Source organism: Pholcus phalangioides, unplaced genomic scaffold, assembly GCF_987345545.1.
Source record: "Pholcus phalangioides strain wild (caught in Gottingen) unplaced genomic scaffold, Ppha-v1.0 ptg000007l_1, whole genome shotgun sequence".
Classification (NCBI taxonomy): domain Eukaryota; kingdom Metazoa; phylum Arthropoda; class Arachnida; order Araneae; family Pholcidae; genus Pholcus; species Pholcus phalangioides.
The window spans coordinates 22,683,056-22,703,811 of NW_028301600.1; the positions used below are offsets into that span (position 1 = coordinate 22,683,056).

The window sequence follows — 20,756 nt, forward strand, 5'->3', positions numbered from 1 at the left end:
CCAATAAAAATGGCATTCAATCAGTAATTAAACACAATAATAATTTTTATATATAATGCAATAAAATAGACACAGTATAAATAATGCCATAAATAAACATACAATACAATAAAGTTTATAATTTGACTTACTCTTTGAAGGACGAGAGAGAGAAGGGCTATATCATTTAGAACGATCTACAGGCTCATTATTGTTTGTTAACTTAATCTTTTTTGCGGGACTTTCAAAAAGAACCTTATCCAATGACACTTGCTTTTGCCTCTTTTTTAGGATTTCTGGGAAATGTGAAATTTCAGTGTTTGTTGGACAGATTCATTGCTTGCACGTTGGCTACAGCTTTATTTGGGTGGTTCTTTTCTACAGAGTTTTGCACAGATTCCCACACATTCTACACATCTCTCTAATCTCATTTTATGTGTGTGAAATACTCCTCCTCAGATGAGATACCATCCATAAAATCTTGCTGGTGCGCACAAAAGAGATCCATCACTACATCTACCATCAACTTCTAGATATTTTTCACCACCAGTTCCTGAATGACATCCACATTCACCTCCAGTGCATGATCTTCCCCAAGCACAAAATCTCTTCGACAAGTAGTGACTCTTGTTCATGAGCTAGTCCCCTCAAAATCATGTTCAATAATGCAATCAACTCAGTTTTTTTCCAAACAGAATTTAAAAAAAATTCAAGTGCACATATGCATAGCTGCTATGATCCATCTAGTTTAATATCATAAATATTCACACTCGCACGTGTGTTAATTTTCCGACTGAGGTTTACTGAAGACAGCGTTGGAGAATATTAACCAAAATTCCATAACACGTGTGTGTGTGTGTGTGTGGGCGAAAGCAAAAAACCATTTGCTCAGTTGTGATAACGTGAAAATAAATAAAAAAAGTGCAAAGTTTTGCTCATAATGTGAACCATCACTCATTAACCATGCCAAAATTTGTTCAAACTTTTTGCTTGTTGTGCAAATTGCTCATTAACCAAACCTCTTGTTAACCCAAGTTCCACTGTAATTCCTTGAGTTAAGCTATAAAATAATTTTATATTGCAAAAGTTGGTTTCTGTTGAAATACAAGAAATATTAATAGATTAATTAATATGGGAACAGTGTTAATTACATTAATAAACATTTTATTTTAATTAATTATTAGAAGTTTGAATGATTTTTCAGAAATTTTAGTTTTGGCTTTAAAAAAAAGTTTTTTTTTACCAACCCTGGTTGCTTATTAGATTTATGATTGACTGAAAAATTACTAATGGCTGGAAGAAATACCTGTTCAACTTGCTATATTAATAATAATATAATAGTTACTGTTATTATTTGCATATGAGGCCATTGGCTCATTACAAATGTTAGCAACACCATAATTGTTTGAAATATGTCATAACTAAAAAAATAATAATAATAACTGTGCAATATTATGTGTGAAGAAAAAAAAGGGCAGAAATCTCAATACATAATGCTTAAATGTGCATATACCCTAGGGTAACTAATTTTTAACGAAGAATGTTTGAAAGTTATTTAGTTATTTGCTTTTATTCATTTCTATGGGCACTAAAAATATGTATTGACAAGTAGTCAAAAATATTTTCTCATATTAGCTAAACTGTTGATTTGAGTAATTTTAAACAACAGGAAATTTGTAATGTTATTATCACACATATTTCTTGGAATATATACACTCATGTTCATAAATTAAGGATAATGCCAGCTCCGGCAAATAAAGGTCCAGAAACAAAACAAACGTTACTTATTCATAAAGCCCATTTATTAAACAAAAGATAAAGAACAAAAACGATGGTGTATGTATGATACCATTCATAAAAACTATGATTTTTGCTCCCTGGAGCAATTGTAAAAAATATCTCCTTTACAAAAACTTACTATTACATGGTTGGTATGATGATTAATACATTGTATGTCTCCCATGCGATGAAATACAGTCCGTACAACGCCTAGGCATGCTGAGTATCAAATTATCGATCTGATCTTGGGGAAGATCACTCCACTCAGCAAGCAATGCTCTCCGAAGTTCTGGTACTCATGTAGGAGGTGGTTCACGGGCTGCAACTTGTCGGCCAAGCATGTCCCACATCTATCGGATTCAAGTCTGGTGAGAATGCTGGCCATTCCATACGGGTTATATCCTCAGATTCAAGGCATTCGTTTACGATGTTTGGTCGGTGAGGACGGGCGTTGTCATCCATAAACACAAATTCTGCGCCCATGGCCCCCCTAAACAAACGTACATGTTGTTCCAGAATGATGTGCCGATAAATTTGGGCTTTCATGGTTCCGGTTTGAACATGCAGATCTGTTCTGGAACCCAGTATAATTCCACCCCAAACGAGCAATGCTGCACCACCGTAACGGTGTCGTTCAATGATGTTGTCTTGGTGGTAACGGGTACCTGGCGTTCTCCATATGAAAGTCTGACGTGAATCAGACTGCAAGCTAAACCTGGACTCGTTGGGAAACATCACACAAGCCCACTGTGACGATGTCCACATTGCATGTTCTCTACTCCAGGCTAATCGCTGCCGACAGTGAGTTGCCGTGAGCGGAACACATCTGACAGGCCTGCGAGCATATAGACCAATATCTCCCAAATGTCTGTATATGGTTTGCCTTGAAACTGTGGTACCCGTGGCTGCAGATAGCTGACGAGACAGGTCGGATGCTGTGCTCCGTCTACTTCTTTTGGCAGTTACTGCCAAATACCGGTCTTCATTCGGCGTTGTAACTCGGGGACGACCTGTACTGTAACGTCTACTGACATTTCCGTTATCTTGGAATCGTTGCCAAAGTCTAGAGATGACACTTTGGGCAGTTCCAAGTTCCTCGGATACTTCCATCTGAGTACGTCCACATTCCAGGCGGCCGATAATTCTACCACGTAAAAAATCATTCACATGCGTCCTCTGTGTCATAACTATTCGCTTATGGCACTGAGCGCCTTACAGAACTCTTGTGAACAATTTTACTTCTTTGCCACCATTCTTTATATACCCCCCTGTTACTCTCTCGTCATTGTGACGGACTATCGGCATCGTGTGGTGGCTTCCTGAGATTTGCATATCATTCTTGCAGATGTGTGTGATAATTCTACAGGTGAAATTTTTACTTTAGATTTTGATTTCCGTGTGATTCTGAATTATCCTTAATTTATGGACATGAGTGTATTTTGGTACTTACTTTCTTAAAAACCTAATTTTGAAGCTTGGTGTGCTTCTGTTCTTGGTAGCAAATTTATTTTTATAAAACCTTTATCCATGTAGATACCTTTATCCAATTATCAAATGGCATAAGGCCCTTTTCTCTTCAACTCTTTTTGCAATCAAAATTCTTGAAAGCATTTAATGCTTATTACCTTTCTCATAAAAGAGCTTTCTTAGCAAAATTTTCTGTGGAAACGATTAAATTATCATCAAAACAGACATGTAAGAAGAAGGAAACAAAGAAATAAACAAGATTTTGAAATCTAAAAATGTAATGGGTTTTATTTACTACATGAGAAATCTGTAAAAATTATGAATAGCATGCTAGAACAAGTCTTTAAAGTCAGGTTATGAGACCTAAATTATTTTTTTTGCAGATGCTTTTATGCTATCGCTTTGAAGAAAAACAGAAGCATTTGAAAGCAGTAGAAGAGACCAAGCAAGTAGTCTATCAACCAATCATGAAACCACTCATCAAAGACCCTGACCCAATTCAGCCTGAATATAAACCTAACATAATAAATGTACATGAGATCGAACAAACTTTCAAGGTCTCTAGTCCAGGTAGAAGTCCTAGACATGGAAGAACAAAAGGACTTCTGGAAAGGTACATCTTATTTATTTTTTTAAATTTTTGTGCATCTAATGAAAAATGCTGTATAAATAATTTTAATCGATTCTCTCTAATGTTCAAGGTATTAGTTGTTTATCTCTCTTGAAACCAAATTTTGCAATGTGAAAATTTTCAGTCTTTTATAATTGGCTAATTAAAAGCTTGACGTGTGTCAGAGCACCTTAGTTGATTTTTTTTGTAATGTTCATTACCACGACACCCATATGTGTGGTGATACAGGCTCTGTCAGCTGAATGTATGATTTATGAAGTTAGCAGTATATTTTGTATTATGATAGAAAAGTAAAAAGTGTAAAAATTCTGTTTTTCAACATAGTTTATTATATATTCCTGTCTCAAGGAACGTGAGATTCTCTTCATTCCTTGGCCAACATAAGAATGAATAAAAGAACCAATTAAATAACTCTTCTACTGCTGACCAGGAGGTAATGTTCTAGGTTCATGGTAAATGACCAATCCCAGCAACTCAAGTTCAGTTTTTCAAATATAGCAGTTATTTTTCCATTACAGTCGAATCCCGTTTTAACGAATACCGTTATAGCGAAAATCTCGTTTTAACGAACATGTTTCTGATCTCCCAGATAAGTTTACATAGAAACAATGCAATAACCTGGAATTCCTTTATAACGAAATTATTTCTCTCCAGTCTCTTGGAGTTCTTTATAACGGAATTCTGCTGTATTTAGTTGGTCAAGGCTGGCAATAATTATTTTAATTCTGTTCTGTTCATTGCAGTCAGTTTCATCCAATATAATATCTCCTGATTATGCCAGCCACTGGTGTTGGAGAAATGTTAATTTAATGTTGTAATTCAGATGGCTCCTTAGCCTAAGAAAATCTTATTCATTCAATTTTTTTAAATCTTTCTTCACTTATTTTTGCCCCCTTTTTTCAGTGTTAGTGTGAGAAAAAGAAGGTAATATTGGATAGGGTGTCCCTAAACTCATGGGCCAAATTTTAAAGGAAGGTAAATACACATAAAGAAGCATTTTTATATAGCAATGTGGGGTCAGAAGCGAAAAGTGTTGGTGGAAAAAACTCTGATGAAGATCTCATTGCAAAACTTTCAGTCACTGCTGCAACTGTTCGTGAAACACCTGGCATCTTTGAAATGATACACCAATCACTTGCTAGATGTTGCCAGGCCTCAAGGGCGTAGCGAGGGGGGGGGGACTTGGGGGTCTGGTCCCCCCCCCCGAAATGTGAGAAAATGACCGAAAAAAGGAAAAAAGATGGCCAAATCCATTGTTCTGTCACTTTGGTTCCCCCCCCCCCAAAATGAAAGTGGTCCCCCCCCGAACGAAATTTCTGGCTACGCCCCTGCCAGGCCTGTATCGGTTTTGGTGGTGGCACATTTGAGCAATTACTGTAATTATTAATGTAAATTAAAAGCTTTTTTTATTCACAGCATTTCATGTTTTTCTGCCAACAGTTTTTATTTCTGACCACATTGCTATACAAAAAATGTTTTTTATGTGTATTTTACCTTCCCTTAAAGTTTGGTCCATGAGTTCAGGGACACTGTATTTTAGTTCATGTGTACAATGTGCCAACTTTTGCAGTTGATTTTATAGTTCTAGATGTAAACTTGCAAACTTCAAAAATACAAATTCTAACATGCAGTTTGTTTCTTCATCACTAATGAAATTAAGTGTTTAAAAAATTTTCATAATGTATTGAATGAATAAAACATATAAAACTGCTCTTTTTTTACTCTTTTGATAGAAAATGCATATGCTATGCTAGATTTTTTGAGACTGAATTTTAATTTATTTACTTTTAAATGCATGTTTTATTCTTTGGTTATCTTATACTTTGATTTGCTTCTTTTCACTTCAAATTTTGAATAATTGTTTTATGTTTATCTTTTTATATATTTTACTTAGCATTTTCTTCATGCACATTTGTTTTTCTTACAGACTCAACAGACACATTTTTTCCCCTGTAGAAATTTGACTTTATACACTTCTATCATGCATGTCATAATGTATGTTAAAATTTTTCCAGGTGAGGACATTAATTTAAGTTGATGTCAAGTATGTTTTATTTTAATTTTTATCAGTTCTGGTTTTCATTTCTTCAAGAGCAGTGGAAGGACTGTTACAAATACCCACTGATAATATAAATGTGCCCCAAAAGTGCATGTTTATGAGAATTCTAGTTAATAAAATCACAGGGTTCTATAATTTCAATATGTTAACTAGAGAAAGTATAAATGTACAGTAGAACCTCTCTGATCTGGACACTTCTGCCAAGATTTTTTTTTTTGAACTGGAATTCAGATGATGGAATTAGACATTTAATTCAGACATGGAACTTAGATGATTTTTCTTTACAGTCTGTTTCAGTTTTTTCTATTACAGTGGACATTTTCCACAAACATTTTTTCTACAACATTTTCTTCTTTGTACCACATTTTCCCAATTTATTGTTGGTGTCCACAGTGGTTTTGGCTTCTGAGGAAAGTGAAAACAATGAAGACACCTATCTCAATGAATGTTGACACCTATGAAATGATGGCACCTATCTCGTTCAGAAATGTGAGCTTTGGTTATCTTCCCTCATTTCATTTCTCTGAACTGTATAGTTAACCTTAGTGTTTTAGAACTTGTCCAGCGCTCCATCATTATCTAAATGAATTTCCAAACATGCCGAAAATGTCAAGTGATGTGGCAGTTATAAGCTGCTAATGGCAGCATAACACTTTAAGTATATGTGAGAAAGTTGAACTTTCAAAAAGCTAGTTGAAAAGCTTCGAAAACCAGTTGAATTTTGTGTGAGGAATATAGAATCAGAAAATCTGCCTTTAACAAAATTCAGGGAAGAAAATATTTCTCATTTTTTTTCGGATTTACACAATGCCTATACAAAATATGTGTAAATAAGTAAAGAGATCTTTTTACCAGTAGTGTTACATAATTTAGAAATTGTGGCTTAAAATTAAATTTTCTATTATTTTATGCATATATATTGCTTCATTAATTGTCTTTTAAAGGAAAATATGAATTAAAATCCTCAAAGAGTCACATTACAGCATTACTGATTTAAATATGAAAACTCTGGAAATAAACAAAACTGGATTTATAATCCGGAATCACCTAATGACATCCTGACGAGTGCCGGATTTCAGAGTTTCTACTGTGATACAAAAAAATTTTAAGATGTCTCATGTTTCTTTTATCATGTTTGTAATTCCTTTATTTCTTGTTATCAGAAGCCATTCCTGCATCTTAATAGAAAATTAACTGTGCTAAATATAAAAAAAAATATTTTATGGTATGTATTTACTCATACAAGTACTATTACCTGCGGCTTCGCACGCGAGGATTTGGTAATCTAAAAACTATTCAGTGATGAGTGATTTCCCCCATATAATATTTGAACACCTCAAGACCACCTTCGGGGATGAATTTTCAGAAATACTGTCTTAGTAGATTTCTACGTTATAAAATATAATAATGAGTACATTTCATATTTATGGCTTCAGTAATTCCAGCTTAGTGATGATTGCTCCATATAACCTTTGAACCCCCTCCCTCCCTCATTACGGGGTTGAATTTTGAAAATCCCTTCTCAGTGAGTCTCAACATTACAAAAATACTGACCAAATTTCATATTTATAGCTTCAGCAGTTTTGGTTTGGTGTGATTTCTCCATGACATCCTCTTAGAGGTCGAATTTCAATAAATCCCTTCTTAGTTAATCTGCGTTATGAAATAAAAGTTCTGACCAAATTTCATGGATATAGCTTCAGCAGTTTTAGCTTGACGTGATTTCTCTGTTACCTTTGAAACCTCTTATGACCTTGTTAGGCGCCGAATTTCGAAAAATCACTTTTTAGTTGCTCTTTAAGTCATGAAATATAACTTTGGACCAAATTTCAGGAATTGCTACCTCTGAACCTCCTTATAACACCTTCATATAATTCATATTTTCGCATCTTGGAAAATCCCTTCTTAGTTGGTCTTTACGTCATGGAATAAAACTATTGACCAAATTTGATATTCATAGCTTCAGTGGTTTCAGCTCAGTGATGATGAACCAATCAGGACATGTTATTTTATAAATACAGATTAGATAGTGTAAAAGCAGAATTGGTAGATGTTTTTCTCACATTGTTTAACAGCAAGATGGTTTTTTTCAGAAGAAAAAATTCAAACATATCAAGAAAAATATCAAATTTTTCTTTTATTATTTAATCATTTTTTCCTCCCAATTTTATAATTGTGGTGATTTAAATGATTAAATTTTTGTTCATTTTGTATATACTTTATAGTAACTATGTATATTTTCTGACAAGATCTGAATCATAGTGCATTGCATTTATCAATAAAGCTAGATGCAAGAAAATCAATGTTCAGTTGAACTCAAACAAATTTTGCATGAAATACAAATTTTTTTGACATGCTTCACAACAACTGAATTCAATTTTATTGTGTGTCACACACATACATATTTTTTTGCTAGAGCTTAGTTACTAGAACTGTAATTTTTTTTTTAGACGAGGATCGAATGCTTCTTTAACATTGGATCTTAGTCAATGCTCCATGAATGGATCTTCATGTGTATCTCCAAGAAGCTGGTGAGCTTTCATTTGAATCAAACAACCGTCTTTGTAACTTATTCCATTGTAACTTATGCCCAAACAGACACTGCCTCTCAGAAATGCAAAGAGGTTCAGTTACTTCAATTAAAAATTTAATTTGTAATTCTTTTCATTTAATGTGCAATCATTTTACTGACCTATGCCATAGTATCTATTAATGATGGCCAGGTGAACAATTATTTGGTTGTTCAAAAAGTTTTGAGCATTTTTTATAGGTGCAAGTTTTAGCTGCTGGTGTCTTTTTATCATTTGAACATAAATATAACTTTTTCAAAGTAAATGATGTCACTCACCACAACTCATGCAAAGTACAGATAACTGGATACAATGTAGAGATGGATCTTTGGAAGGAAAACTCTATAGGCCTCTGTGGGTAATCAAACAACTGTTCCCCCTTGCAATCTGGGTGGGTGGATAGGATAGACCACTGCGCTCTAGAGATACTGATCCCTTCTTTCCTTAGAGTATATATGTATATACATACATACAGTGAAGCCTGTCTAAGGTGGATACTGTATGAGATGAAAGCATGTCTTGAATGGGATCTAAATATAGTCTCATCAATGATTAATGTTTTAAAATGTGCACCTCTATAAAATGAAAATCTAAAATGGAATATTATTTCAGTCTCTTGATGTTCCGTTTCATACAGTATATACTCTGTATACTGTATATACTCTGAATGGGAGTGTGCATTTGTCAACTGCTTAACTCACCTAATAGCTCATAAAGACACTAATTCCTAGATGTTTGTTCCTAAAGACACTAGTTCCTTCTGATGTTTGTTGCAAGATGGGGAAGATAAGGATCAAAGTTGATTTCCAGTTGCAGCATATGACAATGCTATTAAAGCAAAAATCACTTTTGAGACCACTCAAAACTTGACTGAGATTCTAAACATTCCTATAGTTTGCTGCAAAATTTTGCGAAACTAGACATAGGAACTTTTATGGATTGATGTTAGTATGTTATACATGGTTCCGAGAAACTAAACCAAACAGACAAATTTTAGGTCTCACATGTCTATGGTGACCCAAAAATAATCATACAAAATAGCCTGAGGATGTTTTATTGCATATAATATAGTTGCCAGACTTTGCACCTCTAACTTTAATTTTTTTGTTCCTTTCAAAAATTAGTTTAAAGTGTTTATTTCAAAAGCGTTAAATTCTTAGCTGATACAGATGCTGTCAAAATCCACTTAGAGGAATATTTCCTTTTAACTAGTTTAGTTCTTCATAGGCACAGATCCTGAGTGATGTGTTAGAGTATGGCCAATCAATGTAAGTGAAGGTTGTACAGCGACTATATGTCTTATATTTTGCCAGACAAAACCATTTATTTCAATATTATTTTTGGTTCTTGGGGGGGGGGGGGAATCACTCCCCTCTGTGGATCCGTGCTTGATTCTACATGGACAGAATTTAGAAGATTCCAAAAAAAATGCATATAGTTGTGAGGAAAATGAAGGATACTTCAAAGAATGGAGGTAGTCTTAAAATTGTTTCCTTTGCTTGATAAAAAATTAGGAAAATACTCAGAACTTTTCAGACTGCCCGTTATTTGTTTCAACCCAATAATTTGCTAGGTATAAGCACTAATATTTCATACTTTGAATGAAAACCATCAGGCATTCTGTACAATGCCAGATTTCATACTCTGCTGGTAATAAATATATTAATATCAAATGTGTTAAATCAGTGTTTCCCAAAGTGGGCAATATTGTCTTCTGGGGGAGGGTGATGGAATGATTCAGGGGGGCAGTGGAAGTTGTGGGTTTAGTATAAGGATCCTATAGGCTGGCATGAGTTGGGGACACTAAGAGAAAAAAATTTTGAAGAAGGGGGCAATGGAACAAAAAGTTTGAAAAGCTGTGTTAAATGATGAGTACTGAAATTTTTACGAAAGTTTATCCTTTCATATATATATATTTATAAATCAATCCTCATCATTTCTTTATGAATGACATTGATCTTGAGAAATCAACAGTTATAAATAGATGATGTTCACCTGTAGCTTGATTTGCTTATGACCAATTGAAAGCCATTCAAACATGATTCTTTTTTTAATTTTGTACACAACAATTCAGCTACTTTTTTGAATGATAAATGTCTTCAGACCAGTTTGTATCTGTTCATATTTTTCTTGTCAAATGCATATGACTTGGAAAATTAAAAGTGAATTACATCACAATGTTAAAAATTGCTTTTAGTTCTGCAAAAGAAATTTTAATGTCTGCTGGAAATAGGATGAATCGTGCACAGCTGAGAAACTGTTTGAAGAATGTTAAATCTCTACATACAGAGTTTTGGGTGAGTAATGATTTTAACTTCCAAGGTGATTTTTCTGAAAATTTTAACTCAAAGAAGTTAATAGCTTTAATGATAACAATCATGAAAATTTTCAAATTTTTCTCATTTTAAAAATCATAATTTTTTCATAATTACAGATTTTTTTTAAAACCTTAAATTTTATTATCTTAAATATTTGAAAGATATATTTCAAAAACTAATGTTTTTCATCGTTTTCTCCCTTTTTATCTTATTGAGATGTAATAGTGTTGATTTTATTTTTCATGGGAAAATAATTGACAGCAATTCTTTTTTGTTTAGGAAATACCAATGAACCACACAGAAAAAACTGAAATTCCAGGATCGGGAACTAAAAATCGTTATAAAACTATTCTACCAAGTAAGTGGTATAGGACATTTAGTTCATTAAATTATACAAATTAAAAGATATGTATTGCTTTAATCATTTTCTATAAAATTTATATTGTTATTACTAATCTTAAAATTCTGAAATTTCAACAATTTGTATTCATTTCAAAAACAAAATTACTTCTGAGCTATAATATAATTATATTGACTGTAGTTTACTCATTTTTATGTATTAATGTATTTCAGATGAACATAGCTGTGTTAAGTTGCCAGAAATTGATAATGATCCACTTACAGCCTATATCAATGCCAATTACATTCGTGTGAGTATTGAAATGATTGATGGAAGAAAATAAACTTTTGAAAATCTCGAAATTTATATGGATAAAAAAACCATTATCTGCAAGAAATACACTTTTTAAACACTTTTTAAGGAACAAACATAATCTTCATAGGCGGATCAAATATAAAAGAGACTTCTTCAACAGCTGGGATGATGCTTCTATTTGGCAATCATTGAAGATTGTCAGCTGTTTGTGAAATACACACTTACATGTACTAGAATACATTGGAATATCCCCTTTACAGACTCAGAACTCTATGGCTATCATTTATTTGGCCTGCTCAAAGAAAGTGTTAGGAGAAGCACACATTTTCAACTGATACAGAGGTTAAGCACTTTGTGCACGATTGGCTTCACATATACCAAGCTTCTTGACTGCAGCATAAAACAGTGGCTTGCATAATGAAAAACATGCATAAGTGTCAATGGCAGTTTTGTTGAAAAATAACTTTTATAAGCTTTTTGATATCTTAATTTCTCGCCAAATTATTGAGAGAAGTCTTGTTTTTGATCTGCTCTCATGTTAGGGAACCTTGAGAAATGTCTCCATGATAATTATGCAACTATTTTCATCAAAGAAAAAAAAATTTAAATAAATAAAAAAATTAATTAAATAGTTATTCCATAGTTTTCTTGATCTAGTTTTCTTGATCTATGTTGAGTGTAGGTCATGGTGTCTACCATCACAGGAAAGTCGAGGAATCTCGGAAAAGTCACAAAATGAAAAAAATGTCATGGAAGTCCAAAAAAAAAATCACAAAATTTGACTGAAGATCACAGATTTTTTTGATTCTCCAGAGATTTTTTTTTAATTTTTTCCCTAAAATCTAGGCTTTGGAGAAGCTGTGGCAAAGGACCCTATGGTTCTGAAAGATTATCAGGATATGCTGCAAGTTATTTTGGAGATAATATTAAATTGAATATAATAATAGAACTGTGAATCTCTACCAATGTGCCACAGACACTTAAAATGTAACCAAAATGCTTCAAACAGGGGCAGCTTGAACTTAACTGCTGCCCTGATGCAAAGCCTCGTGCTTTCTTTAAAGAAGACTCTTGCAGGAGGCTGACAGGGATTTACTATTGGATACCCCAGTAAAGCTACTGAGAGAAAAAAGCCACACCATAGTTCACCTTTACTAAATAGAATGTGCGTGACCATATGTCCCACTTTTGAAAAGATTGTGCTATTTTTTGGTTAGAGTAATTTTACCGTTCTTAATTATGCCAGATAACTCAATTCACATTTCAGCTCTTGTTGATGAGTCATCATTACTGACTTTTACCCTGTAAAGAAAAAATATAACAAATTGACTTTTATTTAAAAAATTATTTTAAGACCGTTTCTGGTGTGCCAGGGATCGAACAAGTAAGAAGTGGAATTCTTAATTTGTTATTGTTTCATTAAACCGTTCCAGAAAAATTACTAGATGAAAGCATCAAAATGCACACTTGCCCCTTGTGATAGAGTACATTCTTCTTTCTAATATCACTGTCCAAAAGCTCTTGTCTCTCTGAAGTTTTTCAACATCTTTATCGGCAAGGTATGAGCCATATGTCCTGTAAGCATGATGTCATGTGCAGAGCCATATTTACAAAAAGGCATAGCTGGCTATAGCCCAGGGTGGAAAATTTGGGAAATGAGTGGTCAAGGAAATTAAAATAATGTGAGAAGAGTGCCGAAATTTCATAACTATGAATCCGCCTCTGGCCAGAGAGAAACACTGAGTCTGCAAGTGGTCAAACGAGTGACAGAGTTTGGAAGCCTGTGAGTGACCAAAAAACAGTGTGCCAGTATGCATTGGCGCCCGAGTGGTGCCGTGGTAAGATGCTCGTCTTCCACTATGAAGGTTACCATTAAGGTCCATGAGTCCGGGGAATCCGGGCATAGAACGTTAGAAGCAAGTTCTTTACCTACCTAGTCTGGGGCAACCACCGATGGATGGAGCCTTCATTTCCCACCCAACTCCTCTGGTTGGAAATTACCGTATGGCGATATATAACCGGAGTTGGTGTGCGGTAAAGTATGCATTGACATAAGCAAGATAGTAACCCCCTTTGAGCTGAGATTATAGTGTTATTTTGCAGTAAAAAATTTAAACCCCCTTCAAAAATAAAAAATATCCCCCTTCCTATATAAAAAAATCCCACGTATGCCTATGACAGCATGTGAGTTACCAAAAAGTGACCTACAAAGCAAGGGTCGAGAGAAAGAGCAATGAAAGAGGTAACTAAGAAACAGGCACGTTTACAGACTGAGGGGGCTGTAGCCCGGCAAATTTAATAAATAAATGGTCAAGAAAATTAGACAAGGATGAGAGAAAGGCAGCAAAATTTTTGTAGCCCACACAGTCAGCTAAACCATAAATTTACCTCTGGTCATGTGAGTTTTTAGTATTAGAGATTTTAAAAAGTGTTGGTGTCCAATTAAAGCCTAAGCTGCTGCTCCTTACAACTTGCCGCCTGGGTACACTGCATGCCTTACACCTTCCAAGAAAATTCTTATCTCAATTGCAATAGTGTCATGATCAGAAAAAATTTAGGAATCCCTAGGTTAGACAATTATGACAGTGATCCGATTATCAAATTCTACCAGGCGTTTTCAAATGTTTTATTGCAGTGGCTCTTTTGACCCCAAAATCTGCATGAAGCTCTTTCCTGAGCATCCTAAGTATAAAAGCATCTCCTCACGCCAAGGAGCAAATGCCATTTTTCTAATATAATTGTCTGTCAAATAATACTTGAAAACAAAATTGCTTATTGCTATTTAAAAATTTGTTTTTGAATAACAAGTTTTTATTATTAACTAACTGACAAAGACTTTATTCATCTAAAAATAGTGTAGAATTTTTTAAAAAGTTAATACCAATAATATATTAACCAGTCAAGTGGTTACAATGGCATTTCTCGTTGCTGCCATACGTAATGTTGGTGCCTACGACGGCATTTGCCGATGCTCTGACTTTTTTCGGTCTTTTTCACCAGTCAAGTGGTTAAGACGGCATTTGCCGTTGCTGATATATGTAATGGTGTTGCCTACGACGGCATTTGCCAACACACAGACTTTTTGGTCTTTTTCTCATAGATATGACAAAATAATTTGTCATATATGTGCTGCCATCTCTGTACAGCCATCCTTCTACTTTATTATCTCATCACTAGATGGAGTTGACAATTATATTTCAAGGTCTGAGATTATTATTACTATTATCTTTGTCATGCTTTGCAAAGCTGCATCCCCATCATTTTTGTTTCAATTTCCAACTCCCTTGGGAAGATGCATCTGTTTTATTACTCATATATCTTTTAGCAAAGGTTCAACTACTATGGTTCCACATAAATCCATCAACAGCATTTCTTTTAGTCACAGGGCATTATGACCGCCCCTCCCCACTTTTGGGGTGTCATATTACGTCTCGACACATTCGAGCTATAAAAAAACGTGCTATAAAAAAAATTTTAATATTTCAAACTTCCAAGAAAAGGGAAAAAGCGTGCGCATCTTCAAAAAAAAGTGGGCACTGTGGGTAACGCTCGGAGAAATTAATTGGACAGTTGACTGGTTAATGAATTAGTGTGATATTTCTGCTATGTTTTGTTTGAAAAAGTTCATGATGTAATGGACTCTCCTTCCCCCTCTCAGTCTATCAATTAGATATTACTGTATTAAAATTATTTTCACATGTGTATATATAAAATTTTTTTATATAGGGTTATGACTTTGAAGGAAAAGCATTTATTGCAACACAAGGCCCTTTAGCACACACTGTAACTGATTTTTGGCGTATGGTTTGGGAGGAAAAGGCAACAGCTATTGTTATGATTACAAAGTTGAAGGAAAAAAATAAGGTTATCTTATTTATTGAAACTGAAATATTCTTATATATAATTTAATTAAAGCTATGCAACAGAGTCTTGATAATCTGATGTGAACAGGACCAAAACCACCTCGGATTGATAAAAACTCAGATTATCCAAAAAAAATTCAAAAAGGGAATGAGGTTGGTTTGCTTTACTTGGAAAAAAGGCTATTGGCCTCTAGGCCAAAGTTTTTTATGAGCCCCATGGCTAGGATTTTCACGGAGAGCCCCCTACCCATATTAATTTTATGGTAAATATATATGAATTGCTTGATTTTGAAAGGGAACTTATGTAACTTAATTACTTCTTTTAAAATCAAGTGATTCATATATAGTGAAAAATTGAGAAAATATATTAAGTCCATCCCTAGGCTCGAGTACAATGAATCTCCCACTCATGTAGAGGCCATCAACACACGGACTACTCTTCTACTCAACATGGAGATCATGGGTCTTCCTAATTGTGGTTAACATTGAAAATGAAACCTATTACGTCTTGAAATAATTGTCTCAAGTTTTCTTTAGATCTAGATATTCATATTTGGTCTTACCAGTTTTGTTTCTAATTCATTTCTGATTTTTTCTGCCAAAATCTCTATCAAATTGAAATTACATTTGTGAGAAAAATTGAACAAAATTCAATCTTTAGGGAGAAAAAAACAAAACTAAACAGGTTTTTAGATACATTCTAAAAAATTTCTGGATTATCCAGAACCTTGAATTTTCAAGACTCAGATCATTGAGACTCTTTTCAGTAATAGTTTAATTGTGATTTTTGGTGCCATAGCTTAGTTCAAATGATCATGGATTTTCTTTTTGTGAATTGAGTATTCTACTTATTATACCTCTATCATCTTATTACTAATAAAAATTAATTATTTTTCGTTATTTAAAAAATTAATTTAATTATTTTAAATTAAATTTTATGTATACACAAAACTGGTGGTTTAAATTCAATCCTAGCAGACATTTTTTTTAAGAATAATGTTTTAATAGATTTTTTTACTGAAAATTTATTTTTGTTTTGCCAGTGTAAATTTACACACACCTTCTCGTTGATCTTATCTGCTGCAACAAGGATTCTTGTGACGAGATCTTCCACAGAATCTACAGGTGTCCTGTACACAAGTGCTTTCATGTACCTCTCCTCCTTTCATGTCCAGTGGATTTAGGTCCAGTGAGCATGGAGGCACACACCTCAGGTCCACCATGTCCAGTCCACCATCCAAATATCTGGCATTCAGGATGTGTCTGCAGCAGTGCTAAAGTGTGTTGGTCGAATATGGCAAATGATTGACAGTTATATTCTGGACAAGGGAGGATATACACTCATTGCCATAAAAATTTGCGCACCAAGAAGTAATTGTGGAATCGAAACGAAAGTTGGCCTGAAGGTACATATCGGGCAGATATGCAAATGATTAGAAATGCAGCGTGATTGCGCATTGCGTAATGCCACTAGAGGGCGTTGAACTTCGTTCTCCTTGGAGTATAAAACAGGTAAGCAGAGCTTGCTGGAGTGTATTTAATAGTTTGCAAAGGAAATGCTGAGGTAGACATGCCGTTACGCCGCCGTCGAAGACTATATGAGCAGTTGTCAGAGTTCAATAGGGGAAGAATCATCGGGATGATGGAAGCTGGGTGGTCAGCTCAGCGAATAGCTCGTCAACTAGGCCGTTCTGATTTTACTGTGAGGAAGTGTTGGGATCAGTGGACAGAAGAGACGTTATTTACACTGCAACCAGGTTCAGGATGCCCTCGACACACCAGTCGTCGAGAAGACCGTCACATTATCCAAAACGCACGCGTGGAGCCAACTGTCTCATTGGCCGCTATCCAGACACAGGCAGCAGCTTCACTACGGGACCCTGTGTCTTCCTGAACCATTGCAAGGTGCCTGGCTGAAGGACATCTGGTATCGCGGCGCCCACCCATTACGTGTGCTACCAATGACACCCTCCCACCAACGCCTCCGTTTGGAGTGGTGTCGAGCACGACGGGATTGGACTGCAACGGAATGGAACCAGGTCGTCTTCAGCGACGAATCAAGATTCAACTTGAGCAGTGATGACAATCGTGTTCGTGTGTGGAGGCCCCGTGGTGAACGCTTCAATCCTGCCTTCACTTTACAGCGACACACCGCTCCCACAGCTGGTGTCATGGTATGGGGTGCCATTGCTTACGATACACGGTCACCCCTAATATTGATCCATGGCACAATGACAGCCCAGCGGTACGTCCATAACATCCTTCAGCCACATGTGTTGCCACTCATGGGCTCCCAGGAGCCATTTTTCAACAAGACAATGCTAGGCCACACACAGCAAGGATGTCACAAGACTGCCTCTGCCACATTACCACCCTTCCCTGGCCTGCTCTATCCCCAGATTTGTCACCAATCAAGCATATCTGGGATCATTTGGGACGGCAAGTTGGACACCCTACGAGGTTGGTCGAACTAGAGGCGCATTTACAGCAACTGTGGAACGAGATGTCTCAGGACATCATACAGAACTTGCCTGCTCGTATCGCATCGTGCATTCGCGCTAGAGGGGGTCCAACAGAGTACTAAAACTTCTGTTCATCTGTACTTTTTTCTGCAATAAATGATCCTTTTTCTTGGATTTTCTAATCACTTACTTATATCAACGTAGTACTTACATGTGTAAAATTTCGTTTCATTTTGACGACTTCTTCTGGGTGTGTAAATTTTTATGGCAATGAGTGTAGATAAGATATTTTCCCTAGCGAACTCGAGGGGACCACCGATAGACTGCGCCTTCACTTCCAACCCATCTCACTAATGGCAGTAAATTGCAATATAGCAATATGGCCAGAGTTGGTGTTTGGTGAAGTAGTAGTTATATTCTGGAGAGGTGTTACTTCTCTGGCAGAGCAGAAATGACATCAGAAGTGAAGACTTGTGCTTGTTAGAGGTGTTTTGTAGTTTTGCTTTTCTGACACTCTGAGTGAATTGCATCCATAAGTTCCATTGTAAATAGTGTTTGTCTTGATAGGTGCTATTGCCTCTCCAATATTTGCTAAACAGTTTATGAGCACCCTGTATGAGTATCCCAGTAAATATTTTGATATATAGAATAAAATAGTTATGGGGAAGTTCATATATTATAGTGCAGAAGGCTTCGCTGAGGTGGTCTGAATGCAAGGCAACCTGCTGTCTGTGTACACTCACCTCAGTCATCACACTCATCACAAACATTTCCAGTGGAATATCTTTATGAATAAGTATAAATTTAGCTTGCAGAGGATAGCAGATTTTTTTTTGATTTGGAGAGGACCTGGAAAATGCTATCATCAGATCAAACACCTAAGAAAGGTCAATAATAATATCTAACTTGGTTTTTTGTTTTGTTTTTAGAGTAGTCAGTTATACATATATCAAAGGGAGTTCTGCCCATCTTGTCCTACCAGTCTCTGCTGGTAGGATTTGCAGCGTCCAGTTTGCTAATTTACCTGTATACCTTCACAGGTGGGTCAGGGATGCAATACATGCAAAAAAAATCATAGCATTGTAAATTACATAAAGTGGTGCCTTCACCTACAATAATAATTCATTTCTGAAAGTTACTCTCATCGTAAAAATCCTGAATCAAATTATCTGATACAAAATAATTTTGGTTCCTCTCAAATTGCTTTACACCCCAAAATATTTTTTAAAAATGAATTAACATTATATAGTGCAGAGTACTGTAAAGAATAAAAGTGGCTTTTTGTTGCAAGATAAGTATGGTACCTGGTATGATGCAATAAGGCTGTTGGCATTGACTTATTCAAAACACCTGAGCTCTTGTATGATGAATGAGTTTATTATTTAAGTTCTCCTCAAAGTTGAATGATCACGTGTTTATATATAAGGTGACCTTAAATTTATGGGACAAACTTTAAAAGGTGACATAAGGCACCCAAACAAGCATTTTTGATCATAGAATGTGCGGTCGAATCGCAATAGCAAAGGCGGTAAAGGGTGTTTTTAGAGAGTGCACAATAGCACTTCACCATAAACAAAAAAATACAGTAAAACCTGTCTTCAACGGAATCACAAGGGACCAAGATTTTTTCCGTTGAACTCAGGTTTCCCTTAATAAAGGTTCAATTGATATGATATGTAAAATTATGTAACGATCTCGTGTGTGATTGAAATAAAGTAAAAATAAATTAATTGAAGATATATATGTTACGGTAAAAGCCCGGAGAGTGGTAAAACCTAGGTTTTACCGGTAAATCCTAGGTTTTACCAAGTCGAGTTGGTAAAAGCCCGAAATACGCTTGAAAACGTATACATTTCGGGCTTTTACCAAGCACTACGGTAAAAGCTGACATTTCGTAACTTTCATGAAAATTAGTAAAAATGTGAATTTTCTAATTTTTATAAATTTGAAAGCTTGTACTTTAGTAATCACAACGATCCCGATTCTAATTAAAATTTTAATTAATTAACTAATTAGTCGTTCAAATTCGTAAAAATGAGTAAAATTGTGAATTTTTTTATTTATAAATTTGAAAGCTTGTCATTTATTAATCACAACGATCCCGATGCTAATTAAAATCTTAATTCATTAACTAATTAGTCGTTCAAATTCGTCAAAATTAGTAAAATTGCGAATTTTCTGATTTTTATAAATTTGAAAGCTTGTAATTTAGTAATCACAACGATCCAGATGCTAATTAAAATATTAATTAATTAACTAATTAGTGATTAAAATCAGTAAAAATGAGTAAAATTGTGAATTTTTCTAATTTTTATAAATTTGAAAGCTTGTAATTTAGTAATCACAACGATCCAGATGCTAATTAAAATATTAATTAATTAACTAATTAGTGATTAAAATTCGTAAAAATGAGTAAAATTGTGAATTTTTTTTATATAAATTTGAAAGCTTGTCATTTATTAATCACAACGATACCGATTCTAATTAAAATCTTAATTAATTAACTAATTAGTCGTTCAAATTCGTCAAAATTAGTAAAATTGCGAATTTTCTGATTTTTATAAATTTGAAAGCTTGTAATTTAGTAATCACAACGATCCCGATTTTAATTAAAATTTTAATTAATTAACTAATTAGTCGTTCAAATTCGTCAAAATTAGTAAAATTGCGAATTTTCTGATTTTTATAAATTTGAAAGCTTGTAATTTAGTAATCACAACGATCCAGATGCTAATTAAAATATTAATTAATTAACTAATTAGTGATAAAAATTCGTAAAAATGAGTAAAATTGTGAATTATTTTTTTTATAAATTTGAAAGCTTGTCATTTATTAATCACAACGATCCCGATGCTAATTAAAATCTTAATTAATTAACTAATTAGTCGTTCAAATTCGTCAAAATTAGTAAAATTGCGAATTTTCTGATTTTTATAAATTTGAAAGCTTGTAATTTAGTAATCACAACGATCC

General features: G+C 34.5%; 1 protein-coding gene across 1 annotated transcript in view; it reads left to right on the plus strand.

Annotated features, from left to right (window-relative positions):
- Positions 1–20,756, plus strand: part of LOC149085071 (tyrosine-protein phosphatase non-receptor type 5-like) — a 43,350-nt gene that overhangs the window by 10,475 nt on the left and 12,119 nt on the right. Inside the window, exons 4-9 of the mRNA XM_089232855.1 lie at positions 3,609–3,838; positions 8,366–8,446; positions 10,683–10,782; positions 11,083–11,161; positions 11,377–11,453; positions 15,185–15,322. Of these exons, the coding sequence (XP_089088981.1) occupies positions 3,609–3,838; positions 8,366–8,446; positions 10,683–10,782; positions 11,083–11,161; positions 11,377–11,453; positions 15,185–15,322 (705 nt within the window). The remainder of the gene's footprint in view (positions 1–3,608; positions 3,839–8,365; positions 8,447–10,682; positions 10,783–11,082; positions 11,162–11,376; positions 11,454–15,184; positions 15,323–20,756) is intronic.